The sequence below is a fragment of the Heterodontus francisci genome, chromosome 40 (genome assembly GCF_036365525.1).
Source record: "Heterodontus francisci isolate sHetFra1 chromosome 40, sHetFra1.hap1, whole genome shotgun sequence".
Lineage (NCBI taxonomy): Eukaryota > Metazoa > Chordata > Chondrichthyes > Heterodontiformes > Heterodontidae > Heterodontus > Heterodontus francisci.
Genome location: NC_090410.1, coordinates 21766521 through 21781114, shown reverse-complemented (window position 1 = coordinate 21781114; position 14594 = coordinate 21766521). Strand labels below are relative to the sequence as shown.

The window sequence follows — 14594 nt, the reverse complement described above, 5'->3', positions numbered from 1 at the left end:
AGGGGTCTGAAAAAATGCACAGGCGGGGTCCCCCCCACCTTTTCAGCCTGGTGCCGGGAGCCCTGCCTCCTGCACGAAATCAAGCACAATACGTCCAGAATAAAGGGGCTTTGTTAATAATCGATGGCGTCAGTTGTCACTCGGACTGATTTGGATGACAACTGAGCTCAGAACTTCCTCACACTGCACAAAACTGTTTTATTTCGATGTTAAAAAGTGACACCAGGATAGTTGGTAAGGGAATGGGACAAGGCAGTGGTGCGGTGACGAACCCTTAGAGAGATCCTTTACTTCATTCAAAGCTGGAAGACACGCCGGAGCTGGGATTAGTAACTCTTGGTTGGATGTATTCCCACCTCCAACTGTCCCACCCCATATAACCATATAGAGTTTACAGCACAGAAACAGACCATTCAGCCCAACTTGTCCATGCCAGTGTTTATGCTCCACATGAGCCTGCATCCACCCTATCATCATATCCCTCTCTTCCTTTCTCTCTTGCCCTTAAATGCAAGAAATTGAAAAAAAAATTCCAAAGTAGATTGAGGGGAGATTTCATAGAGGTGTACAAGATTATGACAGGTTTAGTTAAGTTAGACAAAGAAAACCTGTTCCCATTAACTGATGGTACAAGGACCAAGAGATACAGGTTTTGGGCAAGAGATGAAGGGGGGATGTGAGGAAGAACCTTTTTTTTTACACAGTGAGTGGTAATGAACTGGAACATCGCTGCCCACGAGGGTGGTGGAAGTGGAAAAAATTAATGACTTCAAAGTGAAATTGGACGGCCGATTGAGGGAAATAGACTTGCTGGGCTACGGGGATCGAGTGGGTGGATGGGACTAACTGGATAGCAAGGACCCGATGGGCCGAATGACCTCCTTCTGTGCTGTAATTGACTCTATGGCTGGATTTCTATGCCACCCGACGTGCCAGATGGTGCCAGGGGGTGGCGTAAAACGGAGCGGGAGGCACCAGGAGACCTTCCCGACCTGCTCCCGCCTCAGCCGCCACTTTAACTAGGGTGGCTGTGGCGAAAAATGGCCTGTCCGCCCCAGGCCAATCAAGGCCCTGAAGTGGCCACTTAAGGGCCTTCGTCCGCCTCCACGCAGATTTTATGCGCGGCAAGCGGGCGTCCTGGAGCCGGGAGAAACCGCCTAACAAAACCAGGCGGCTTCCGAGCGCCCTCATGATCGGGCACCACGCCACCCCAACCACCCCCAAGACCCAACATGCCCCCCCTTCCCCCCACTCAACCACCCTTGCCTCACCGGGGCCCGACCAATTACCCCCGGCAAGGCAACCAAAACGTACCTTCGTTCCTGGCTCCTGGACATCTTCTCTGCAAGCTGGGCTGCAGTCCCAGCAGTGGCCACTGCTCTCGGTGGCGCTGCTGGGACTAAGATTGGCCCGCTGATTGGCTGGCAGCTGTCTTAGGCAGGACTTTCTACCACAAGCGGGTGGAAGTCCCGTCTCACATCAGTTGAAGCCCGGGGACCCGCAAAATATATGTCTTATGCCCAGGCGAGACAAAAGCGGGTTCGCCACCGACTTTTCGGTCAGTGGCCGGCTCCTATCCGTCTAGGGTAAAATTGCAGCCTATGGCTCTCTAGGAATTTTTTTTTCCTTGGTTTTCCTGCAGCAATGTCTGAGAGATTAATCTTCAATTCCTGGAGACTCCAGGGCAATCCTGGAGCGCAACCCTAATAGGAGCAGTCATTGCTAAGCCCAGGACTACTGGGTGTAGTGAGCACAGGAAAATCAGCGGATGGGAACTGTACAGCTGTACAGGATCCCTATGGAACATGTCAGTGAGGAAGAGGAAGGATTTGATGAATCCGGAAGCAGGATAGCGGGGCATTTTTCTAAAGACGTCCCAAGCTATGAGTCAGAACCACCCAACAGGGGGTTTGAAGCCTCGTGCCAGTGAGAAACTAAAGCCAAACAGAGGTGAGATCGGACGGAACCGCTCCATTTCTTACAGACTGCTCAACATGCAGAATCAAGTGTCCAGCGAAGACTTGATCTCCTGAATCACCCTGGCAAGAGATGAATCATGGAGCCAAGTGCTTAGTCGATAATTCAGGTGTTATCCCGTCTTGTTTCATGTCAGTTTCACTATGTAATTTAGCGATACTTCTATAACCAATCAGCAACTGACAATGTTCCAATTAGACAACTGGTTTGAAGCAGACTGGCCAGTCGTGTTGTTGGAGGTTGACCTGCTGTTGCCTACAGGGTTAAACCTTCATAAAGTTATTTATCTCTGTCTTTTCTTCATGTTCAAGCCTGGCCCCCACGCACAGTGTCTAGTTCAGCAGTAGAATGCTCGCCTGTGAGTTAGAAGGTCACAGCTTCAGGTTCCACTCCAAAGACTTGAACACATAATGCAGATTGATACTCTAGTTGCTACAGCAGCTTGACAACAGGCGCCAATGTCAAAAAAACAACAACTCACAGCGTCACTTGGCAGCTTCACGTGCGGCACTTGGGGCAGAACCTGCCTCTCAAGGCTTGGCCTTCACAGCCATCAGCAAAGGTGCACCAAGAGAAGACACCCCCAGCTAAATGGATTGTTTGTTGCATGTGCATCATCTTTCATAGATGGAAGGATGCCAACCACAACTCCAGTGCAATACGGGGGCAGGGTGGGAGGGGGGCGGGGGGGGGGGGGGGAAGGGGGAACACTGGGCTGTTGGAGCTGCCATCTAGCAGATGAGATGTTGCACTGAGGCCCCGTCTGCCCTCTAAGGCAGGCGTTATTCTCTCTCAAGTGACATCGTTAAAACAGATCATCGGGTCATTGTCACAGTTTAATGGGAACTTGCTGTGTGTAAATTGGCTGCTGTGTTTCCTACCTTCCAATAGTGACTACACTTCAAAAGCATTTCATTGGCTGTAAAGCGCTTTGGGACTTGGGGAACCTGTCTCTGTGAGTGCACTGGCTCCTGAGGTTTTGATTGAGTGCAAGATTTTCTTTCTTTCTGTTAACCCACGAGAGGGCATCAAAGCCAAGCCTGAATTAACTGAAATCTACACGTGCCCCACGCCTTGCAGCAGAGTCACTGGATAACAATCCAGAGCAAGCACCAAATAAACCACACACTTTGAGAACTGAGTTACACACAGTCTCAGACCGTCTTCAGATGCACTACTTACCCACCCTCTACTCCCTCTGAGTTTTCCCCCCCCCCCCCAACTGCCACCCTGATATTCCCAGTGTGGAACAGGTGCTGCCTGTCGGTTTATGGGATAATAGTTAAGAAAATGTCTATGGTAAGAGCACTTGGCATGAACAGAAAGCATCATGAGTTAATTGGTATTGGGGCCTGTGGTGAATGTGTAGTCGGATCAGAGAGGGAGTTAACCTGAAAGGCAGCGAGATTTCTGTGCAAGGACAGACAGCCCGAGCAAGATAAGACAGCTGTGTATATATATTTAACTGTATTCGTCTGGACAACAGAGTCTGAAATGAAAATTGCATCACCTGACTTAAGTTTAAGATAGTTAAGAGGAGTTTCAATGGATGCAGAATTAAGATGGAGAAACAGCTGATCACTCAAGGCCAGTTTGACTACTCCAATGCACAAAATCATTTGTCACTCAGTGGCTAGCACCCTCACATCAGAGTCAAAAGGTCATGGCTTCAAACCCCACTCCAGAGAAATGCTAAGCAGACACTCCAGTGCAAGACAGTACTGAGGGAGAGCTGCAGTGTTGGAGGTGCTGTCTGTTGGATGAGACATTCAACTGAAGAGATGTAAAGGAGCATCACAGCTGGAGTGATGCCAAATACAAATGGATGGCTGGTTCCTGGGCCCATTCAGAGTGTGTTGGTTACAGCTCATGGGTTGTGTAGGCTGGATATGCCAAAAGAAAGGGGGGAGGGAACGTAGAAAGGAGGAATAATTGTCAAAAGGAGTGTAAAAAAACTAGAAAAGAAAAAAACTCATTTATACTGCTCCTTTGAGGACCTCCCAAAACACTTTACAGCCAATGATATGCTTTTGAAGTGTAATCACTGTTGAAATGTAGTAAATTTGGTAACACACGGGTTGGCACTGTCGTCTCTGAACCTGACCATTGTGGGTTAAATCCCACTCCAAGATTTGAGCACAAAAATCAAAACTGACGCTCCACTGCAGTACTGCGGGAGTGCCGCACTGTCGCGGTGCCGTTTTTCAGATGAGGCATTAAATCGAGGCCCCATCTTCTCTCTCAGGTGCACACAAAAGATCCCAGGGCCACTATTCTGAAGAATAGCAGGGGAGTTCACCCCAGTACCTGGCTAATATTTATCCTTCAATCATCACAAAAACAGATGATCTGCTCATTGTCACATTGCTGTTTGTGGGAGCTTGCTGTGCACAGTTGGCTGCTGCGTTTCCAACATTACAACAGTGACTACACTTCAAAAGCATTTTGTTGGCTGTAAAGTGCTTTGGGACGTCCTGTGGCATGAAAGATGCTATATCAATGCACTGCAAGCTCCCACAAACAGCTATGTGATAATGACCAGTTAATCTGCTCAGTGGTGCGAGTCTTTAATTCTTTCAAATAACTTATTTTAAGTTTTGCTTTCGATGCATCTCCTTGTTTAACGGTAGAAGGAAGTTGGGTGATGTGATCATTCAATGGGAGAAACGAAACAACCCTGCCTGGTCAAGGCTGGTGACCTCACAAACCCACAAATACCACGTCCGCAGAGGGGCCCCTTTGCACCAGAAACCGCTTGTCCAGTGGCATCTAGTAGTATCAATGAATGGCTGCGCATATCCTGCCCATGTCAACCTACATACCCAGCTGCCCAGGGCCCAGTTTCTGGAATGCTCTCCCAAAACCCATCCGCATCGCTCTGTTCCTTAAAAAGCCAATGACAAATCTACTCGCATTTACAGTCCACAGTTGCAGGGAAAACTCCCACGGAAAAAGCCAAAGAAGAAGAAATTAGAAGGGGTGACCAAGGGCTTGGCCAGAGAGATGGGTTTTAAAGAAGGAGAGGGAGACGGAGGGAAAGACGCGCTCCCTTTGCTCAGGATGCTGGGAAAATCTGTCAAGGGTCTTCTATGGTTCAACTCCAAGGTGACCTGGGGTGCTTTTCGACACTGAAGGCACTATATAAATGCAAATTCTGATGAAGTTCTAAGATGGTAACTGATTGCTGCCTTCACACCAGGCTGACAGCGGACAGTCTCCTCTGACAATCAGGAGTTCAGCACCCGATGACAAGATCTTTCCACTTGTCCACCGAGTTCATGCATCTTCAGAACAACCATTTCCATATGCTTCACTCCTGATTTCACAGTCAGAGTGGGGAGGCTGTCTCTGTGAGCGTGTAGGTCCTGCTTTTAGGTAGCGGATAAACATGCAGGACAGCCGCCCCCTTACACTGCTGACATCAGCTGCCGTATCGATGAGATTTTTGTTTGACCGTGTCTTGATTTTAAAATGTCCATTTTCGTGTTCAAATCCCTCCACTGTCTGGCCGCTCCCTATTTCAGAAACCTCTTCTAGCTCGATAACCCTCTGAGAATTTTGCATTCCTCCAATTCTGGCCTCTTGTGTGCCCCCACCCACCCCCCCTCCACTTCCTTCACTCCTCCATTGGTGGCTGTACCTTTAGCTGTCTGGGCCATAAGCTCTGGAATTCCCTCCCTAAATCTCTCCGCCTCTCTCTCCTCCTTTTATGACTTAGCTTAAAAACTACCGCTTTGACCAAACTGTGTGGCCATCTGTCTTCAAGTCTTCTTCATTGGCTCAGTGTCAGTTCTTTGTTTGATTACGAAGTCCTTTGGGCTGTTTTACTACATTAAAAGCTGAGTCTATTAGGAAGGATGCGAGCATAAGAGGGGTGACAATCCCAGGCAGTGGAGGCACTCAGGTGAAAACCTCCCTGTACATGGATGACGTCGCCATCGTCTGCTCGGATCCGCTGTCCGTTCGCAGGCTGATGAGCATCTGTGACCAGTTCAAACTGGCCTCGGGAAACAAAGTTAACCACAGCAAGAGCGAGGCCATGTTCTTTGGGAACTGGGCTGACCGATCCTTTGTCCCCTTCACCGTCAGGTCAGATTACCTGAAGGTGCTGTGGATATGATTTGGAAGGGTCGGGGCGTGCACCAAAACCTGGAAGAAGCGAGTAGCCAGGGTACAACACAAACTGATCATGTGGGGGCAGCGATCTCTCTCTATTGTGGGTAAGAACCTGGTCATCAGGTGCGAGGCGCTCACGTTGTTGCTGTACGTGGCGCAGGTCTGGCCCATACCCCACTCCTGCGCCGTGGCAGTCACCCGAGCCATTTTCCACTTCATCTGGGGATCCAAAATGGACCAGGTCCGGAGGGACACGATGTTCAAACCTCTGGATAAGGGCGGGGAAAATGTACCCAACGTCACCCTCATCCTGATGACCACCTTCGTGTGCAGCTGCCTCAAACTATGCGTAGATCTCCAGTACGCACACACCAAGTGCTGAGGTTCTATCTGTCCCCGGTGTTGCGAAGAATGGGTCTGGCCACATTGCCACAGAATGCTCCATCCAGTTGGTCCATGCCGTACCACCTATCATTCGTGAGCAGTTTCTGCGGGAAAACACCTTTGACCACCAATCCATCAGGCAGTGGTCTGCATGGAATGTCCTCAAGGCCCTACGGGAAAAGGAGATGGTGGATCCTGGCAGATGGTTCCCCGAGCAGACTGCCAAAGTCATTTGGCAGAATGCCTCATCACCAGAACTTTCAAACAAACACCAAGATGTAGCTTGGCTGGTGCTGAGAAGAGCCCTCCCTGTCAGATCCTTCCTGCATACCCGGAGTCTCACCCCCTCCGCACAATGCCCTCAAGGTGGCTGTGGTAGGGAAAAGACGGTTGCCCATCTCCTTCTGGAATGTGTCTTTGCAAAGCAGGTGTGGAAAGAGATGCAGTGGTTTTTGTCGAGGTTCATCCCAAGCAGCTCTGTAACACAGGAGTCTGTGCTCTACGGGCTGTTCCCAGGGACGCACACCGAGACAAACATCAACTGCTACTGGAGGACTATCAATTCGGTGAAAGACACTCTTTGATCTGCCCGAAACTTGCTGGTCTTCTAGCGCAAAGAGTTGTCCATGGCCGAGTGTTGCAGACTGGCACATTCCAAGGTCCAGGACTACGTGCTGAGGGACGCACTAAAGCTTGGGGCAGCCGCAGCAAAGGCTCAATGGGGAAAGACCACTGTGTAAGGTCCTCCCATCAAGGTGAACTCAGGGGCTGGATCCCATGGGAAACCCCTTGAACTGTATCCAGAAAATATGGGTTTGCTGCAAAATGTACATGGCATGTAAAATGAAATGGAAGGGTTGTGAGGCAACTCACTCCTGTATTGAAGGAAACTGATCTCCTTTGCACTCTTTGTATTGTCGACTTGGTGCTGTTTTGAACTGTTTTGTAATTTATTTTTTTACAGATTTTTATGAATATAGTGTATTTTGGGGGGAAAAATACTACATTAAAGACACTATATGTAAATGTTGTTGCTGTTGCACATGAATAAGAAACACTATTTCTGCAATATTGGTGATGTTTGACAGTCTGTCAGAAGGTAGGACAGGCAGTCCTGGAGCGTTGGTCACTATTTACAGAGAGCTCCTTGAAAACACTGGCCGAGCCCATGTATACTGGTGGATGAGTCAGCCACAGTGTGTATGCCTCAGTACCCCAGTGGGTGAGGTCCTTTCCACATTACGATATTGGAGGATAAGGACTTTGCAACAGTTCTGGCCTACACAATGAAATGTGCTGTAAATGCACGGCTAAAGCAGAGAACCTGTGGGTCCAAAAATAACTGAATGAATCAAATGGAAAACAAAACAGGTCGGAGATGCGGCCAGCACTGTTTTTCCTTCCACATTTTACTGTACAGATGCTTAGGGAGACAGTCCTTACATCAAATTCACACTCTCAATAGGGCTGGAGTAAGAAACAAAAGCAGGTACAACTTACAGGAAGGAATCGTGTAACTACAGTGCTCTTATGCTCAAACATCATTCCTGTAAGATCAACACTTATTCACTGGCAACACCTACAGCACTGCATCCTCACAAAAAGAAGCCACCCACCTTCTGAACAGGAAGGAAGAAAAGAGAGTAACATTGACAGGAGACACGGTTGAGGGTCAGAGTTCTCACTGACACTTCTCCCGTTGGGGTCTCATACACTGCAATACATTCTCTGGACGGGAAGGAGGGTTCCAGAAAACAAACATCTTCTCAAATTGCCGTGAGAAAGATGCGGCTATGATTCACGCAGGTGCATAACAAGCGTACCTTTACCAGCTAACGATCACTCACTCTGCCAGTGTTGAGAGCGTGTCTCTAAAAGGACGCAACTCTGTTTCAGCAGACGCAAATATGCCAACACAACCAGGGATTGGCTAATCAGTCGCTAGATGATCTGGTCATTACCACACTGCTGTGTATGGGAGCTTTCTGTGTGCTAATTGGCTACTGCATTTCTTACATCACAACAGTGATTACACTTCAAGGGTATTTCATTGGCTGTAAAGCGCTTTGGGTCATCCTGAGGTCATGAAAGGTGCTATGGAAATGCAAGACTTTCTTTTGTTTGCACCAAGGTGTGCCTCCTGGTAACTAGCAGGTTTTCCATTGTCAAAGTCAAAAGTGCTTCAGCTCTGCAGCTGGAGCCTCCTCTCCCTCCCACCGCACCCTTCCACACCACCGCCCCACCCCCCCCAACTCCCAAAACTGTTAAGAAACTGGCTAAATGAAGTTTGCTCAAATGATGTTACATGGGGTAGTGTGTTCCTCCCTTACCTTTCAGTACCTTTGCTCTGCTTTCATTATTTATGAATGTATTTAGATGAGCACTTGAAATGCCATAGCATACAAGTCTACGGGCCAAGTGCTGGAAAATTAGGATTAGAACAGGTAGGTGCTTTGATGGCCGGCACAGACACGATGGGCCGAAGGGCCCATTTCTGTGCTGTATGACTCTATGATTCACTTTTTGCTCATAAATGGGCTAAATAATTTATCAAATGTATCAAAATTCATCACGGGAATGCCCACATTTTGCTGAGCACAATGTTACAGGCACCATAGGCTTGATCGGGATTTTAAAGACACAAGGTTTGCTATGAGGGAGAACAGAAACTGCTGACTGTGACAAAGACACAGGGGTAACTTTTATATTCAGTCTGAGAGCACGAAGCCTGCACAATCATTTAGCAATGGGGTTTCAAAGGCCAACTGTGTGGTTTGCATACAAACACCACTGTAGGGAAACGAAATCACACATACTGAGATTTGATCATAAGTACTGAACTCCTGTAAAGAATCTATGTCCAATTTACGTTGACAGTAAGTTTAGCCACCAACTATACATGCTCAAAGAGATGCTCCAAGACGATGAATTCAAAATTATGAAGGGTTCTGGTAGATTAAATAAGGAGAAACTGTTTCCAGTGACAGGAGGGTCAGTAACCAGAGGACACAGATTTAGATCATTAGCAAAAGAACTAAAGTATAAACAGGAGAATATTTTTTCAAGCAGCGAATTGTTACGATCCAGAATGCATTGCCTGAAAGATGCAGCAGGAACTTTCAAGAGGGGAATCGGACAAATACCTGAATAGGAAAGATTTGCAGGGCTATACCGTGGTGAAAGAGTAGGGGGCAGTGGGACTAAATGGATAGCTCTTTCAAAGCGCGGGCACAGATATGATGGGCCGAATGGCTCCTTTTGTGCTGTATGACTATGTAAAATAAAATTGAAATTTTGCTGCAACTCTTAATGGGGAATGAAGACTTGAGAATATCAGCCTAACATTCCGATAACATTCCATCAACTCTGACCTTTGGCATTCCACAGATGACATTCCCATGGACCAGCAGCTCAGGACCAGAATTTTTTCAGCAGCATTTTCCATCAGTGGAACTTTCAAATCCTCTCATAAACAGATAGTCATCTCGCTCCTATCTGATATGGGACTCACTGCCTTTGTTATATCTACTACCCTATGATTGACTCTAACCCCACATTGTCTAAATCCACTCTCACACTCCAAGATAAAAAGCAAAATATTACAGTTGCTGGAGATCAGAGCAGCAAACAAAAGTCCTGGGAACACACAGCAGAGTTCAAAAGCAGGATCCACATCTGAAAGGTTAATGTGTCTGGATTTTCCCCCAGGTGCCGACTGACCTGCTGCACCCTTCCAGCAATGTCCTTGTTAACTGCCCGATATACAAACTTTGCCCATCCTCTTCTTAGTGTTAAGGAGCTGGATCATTGACCTGTTAAAGGACCCTTTTACAAGCTCCAGGGTAAAGAGGGCTCAGACGCTAGCAGTTGTTTCTTGGTGTGGGTTTTTAAACACTTAACACTTTGCACAGTGTTAACGCTGAATTTCTCTTTGAACCAGGGCTTGCACTGCTGGGAGTGACAATAAAATGTAAATTGAAAGGTTCCCCTCTCGGCTCGGTGACTAACTGTGCTGCCCTGTACGAAGCCGAGTTATACAGACTGGGGAGATCCTCAGGTTCGTCCACTGTCTCTGCGGAATAAGCAAGTCTCAGCTGGGGCTTCAGGAGGGACCTGGGACCATTGGAGCAACAGAGCAGGGTGACGGAGTATGAGCGGGGTTGGGGGAGCGGGGGTGGGGGTGGAGGTCAGGGGCTGGTCAGTCTAAAGATTGTCACTTTTGATCATCATCCAGTCATCCCTGCTTGAAGATGCAGGTGCCAGGACACGATAAGGCTCTGCTATGATGCCTCCCATGGTCAAATAGGCTGCTGGCGCTATGTAGGCCGGTGGATGGAGAATGACCACTGGGGTGAAATGGCAGAGGGCAGCCTGCCCAGTGGAACTGTACCCAAGCCCTTTCACATCTGTCTAGGTTCCTCTCTGGAATTCCCTCCCTAAACCCCCTCTGCCTCTCCCCTTCCCCCCTCCTCCTTAAAGCCCAACTGTTTGCCCAACTGCTTGGCCATCCCTCCTTAACTTCTCCTGCTTTGTCCCTGCCTGTTTCCAGTTTTATGCTAAAAAGGTGCTATAACCATCCGTGAAAATAAAATGTGAGATCTGAACCAAACAGAAATCTCTCTCTCACACACACACACACCAATCCCAGAACATCCTGAATCAGTATCTCAATAGGAATTTTCTCTCAAAACAGAAATCAGGAATTGCTATTCTCCTGGGGCCGCTCTCCCCTCCCCCTCGTATCCCTGAAGGGAGCCTTTAAACAGACAGCAGATTATGGGATGTTCTGGAATGGTGAGAATTATCCCCAGTCAAACTGGTCTGTGATCAATGGACAACAGTGAGAAATATTGAAACATTATTAAAGGGTTAACAGTTACACGTGGAATCTTACAGTTGTAAAGTTTGACCTATCTTAAACTCTACAACTAACTTGAAATAAAAGCATTAAGAGAGACAGAAGTAATTGGACTCACCCTCTGGAAGTCCGGGTCCCAGGCTCTGGGACAAGGTCTCAATCCACAAGCAGAGCGACACTAGCCACAGAAGTCCCATTTTCCCAAAAGATTGCAGCCTCCTTGATTCAAAAAATAAAATTTCCCTCTGGCCCAGAGGACGCCACACATCAGGTTCCCCTAGCTCCTCGACACAGAGAGAGAGAGAAAACAACGACCTTCCCGAAAACTTTCCGAAAACTTTTCAAACTGCTCCCTGAACTTCGCGGGGTGACTCCCGGGCGGAGATGTAAACACAATCCACAAACAAATCGCCAACAAACTGAGAACTACATTCAATGAAGGCGGAGTAGGGGGGTGGTGTTTAAAAACAGCTGGGTTGAAACTTTCCAAAGTAACAGCTCAGCATCTGTTTAATGCAGCCAGTGCTGGACCCAGGGAGAGAAAACTAACGAAAGAAATGAACACGTAAGGAAATTAAGAAAATATTACAGTTCGTTGCTTCTTCATTTTGAGGAGGTTTATAATAATGCGAATCTCTGCTCCCTGGTGTTTCCCTTTTTGATTTCAAACTGCTTCTGGCTCCCACACTCCATCCATTGTCTTTTATTGTCAATCCCAAGGAGATTAACTGAACCTCCCACCCCCCTGTGCCTCTCTCTCTCTCTGGCTGGAGGATGTCCCAAATCATAGACATCAAGAGAAGTCTACCAGTTATCGCTCTTAACTCCTCTCAGACTTATCTAATTAACATTGTTTGATCTGAGTGTTTAAAAAATTCTTTATAATGTGTTATGATCCTAGTTTTGCCTCAGTGTGTCCCTCTCCAGAGACTTGAACATAAAATCTCGGCTGGCATTCTAGGCAGTACTGAGGGGGTGCTGCACTGTCGGAGGTGCCCTCTTTCAGATGACAGGTTAAACCGAGGCCGTGTCTGCCCTCTCAGACTGATGTGGAATATCCCATGGCATACTGAAGAAGGGCAGGGGAGTTCTCCCCCGTGTGCCAGCCCTCAACCAACACCTAACGAAAACAGATCATCTGCTCACTATCACATTGCAGTTTGTGGGATCTTGCTGTGTACAATTTGACTGTGGTAAATTGACACCCTGAGTCCATGAAAGGCGCTATAGAAATTGAAGTTCTTACTTTATTTCCGGCTCCCATTTGTCCGTTTTCTACAATGGCCCAATATAGACCCCGAAGTGTACAGGTCCACATCAACCTGGCTGGTACTTACTGCTTCCAACCAGTCTCCGAGACTGAAAGTCTTTCAAAGTTGCCAGTAAAATACTAAGTGCCAGGGATCACTACATCGGAGTGCGGCATGGGTGACATTATAGAAACTGGTAGGAGACAGACCCACTGAATTCATCATCTGAGCGGCTCGCCCGCACCAGGGCCGATTCCACATGTAAAAAAGGAATTGCATTTCTATAGCAGCTTTCACAAGCAAAGCGCGTTACAATGAATTACTTCTGAAGTGTAGTCACTATTGTAATATAGGGAATCAGTCCGATCAGTGCGTGACAAGCTCTTTGACTGTCGATGGCTCAGCCCAGCGTCATCCTCCCCAAAAACAATAACTTATATTTATATAGCGCCTTTAACAGAATAAAACATCCCAAAGTGCTTCACAGGAACATGACATAGTAAAGCATGACACCGAGCCATATAAGAAGATATTAAAACAGGTGGCCAAAACCTTGGCCAAAGAGGCAGGTTTTAAGGAGTGTTTTAAAGAAGGAGAGAGAGGTAGAGAGTCAGAGAGGTTTGGGGAGGGAATTCCACAGCTTAGGGTCAAGGCAGCTGAATGCACGGCTGCTAATGGTGCAACAATTAAAATTGGCGAGGGCAGTATTGGAGGAGTGCAGATGTCTTTAAGGGTAACAGGGCTTGGGGGGAGGGGAAGGACATGGAGGGAATTAAGAATAAGGATGAGACTATTAAAATGGAGGCATTGCTTAACTGGGAGCCAATATATGTCAGTGAGCACAGGGTGATTGGGCAGGATGACTTAGTGTGAATGAGGATACAAGTAGCAGAGATTTGGATAACCTGAAGTTTACAGAAGATAAAATGTGGGAGACCAGCCAGGAGTGTGTTAGAATAGTCAAGTCTAGAGGTAACAAAGGCATGGATGAGGGTTTCAGCAGTCAACGAGCAGAGTAGAAGCAGAGTCGAGCAATGTTACCAAAGTGGAAATAGGCGGAGTTACTGATTATGTGAATATGAGGTCGGAAGCTCATTTCGGGGTCAAAAATTGGCACCAAGGTTGCGAATAGTCCAGTACAGCCACAGGCAGTTGCCAGGGAGAAGGATGGAGTCCAAAAGTGGATGTTGGAAATATGAAATAAAAACAGAACATGCTGGAAATACTTAGCAGGTCTGGCCGCATCAGTTAGGATGGAGAAGGATGTGGTCGGTGGTGAGGGAGCGGAGTTTGGAGCAGGGGTCAAAGACAATGGCTTCGGTCTTCCCAATATTTAATTGAAGGAAATTTCTGCTCATCCAGCACTGGAAGTCGGATCGACAGTCTGATAATTTAGTAACGGTGGAGAAATCGAGAGAGGTGGTGGTGAGGTAGAGCTGAGTGTCGTCAGCGTACGTGTGGAAACTGGTGCTATGTTTTCGGATGTCACCAAGGGGCAGCAGGTAAATGAGAAATAGGAGGGAGACAAGGATATAATAAAAGCAACACAAACAAGAAATGCTGGAAATACTCAGCAGGTCTGGCAGCATCTGCAGGGAGAGAAGGAGAGTTAACATTTCAGGTCTGTGACCCTTCATCAGAACTGGTAGATATTAGAAATGTAAAAGGTTATAAGCAAGTAAAGCAGGGGTGGGACAACACTCCCCCCTGCTCTCATGCTCACATCTCTGTCCTGGGATTGCTGCAGTGTCCCAGTGAACATCAACGCAAGCTCGAGGAACAGCATCTCATTTACCGATTAGGCACACCACAGCCTGCCGGACTGAATATTGAGTTCAATAATTTCAGAGCATGACAGGCCCCCCTTTTTATTTTTATTTTTAGTTATTTTTTCTTTTTCTTTTTTTGTGTTTATGTTATTTTAGTTTGTTTATTTTGTTTCTACTGTGCCTACCCATTGTTTTTTTCATGTTTGTGCTTGGGGCCAGGCTGCTCAGTTTTATGTCAAT

At 47.3% G+C, this 14594-nt stretch overlaps 1 protein-coding gene across 1 annotated transcript in view; it reads right to left on the bottom strand.

Moving 5' to 3' along the window:
* The window catches only part of LOC137353144 (tyrosine-protein kinase receptor UFO), a 268260-nt gene extending 256232 nt beyond the window's left edge, over positions 1–12028 (bottom strand). The window contains exon 1 of the mRNA XM_068019190.1: positions 11454–12028. Within this exon, the coding sequence (XP_067875291.1) occupies positions 11454–11532 (79 nt within the window). The 5' untranslated portion in view covers positions 11533–12028. The remainder of the gene's footprint in view (positions 1–11453) is intronic.
* Positions 12029–14594: the final 2566 nt, after the last annotated feature.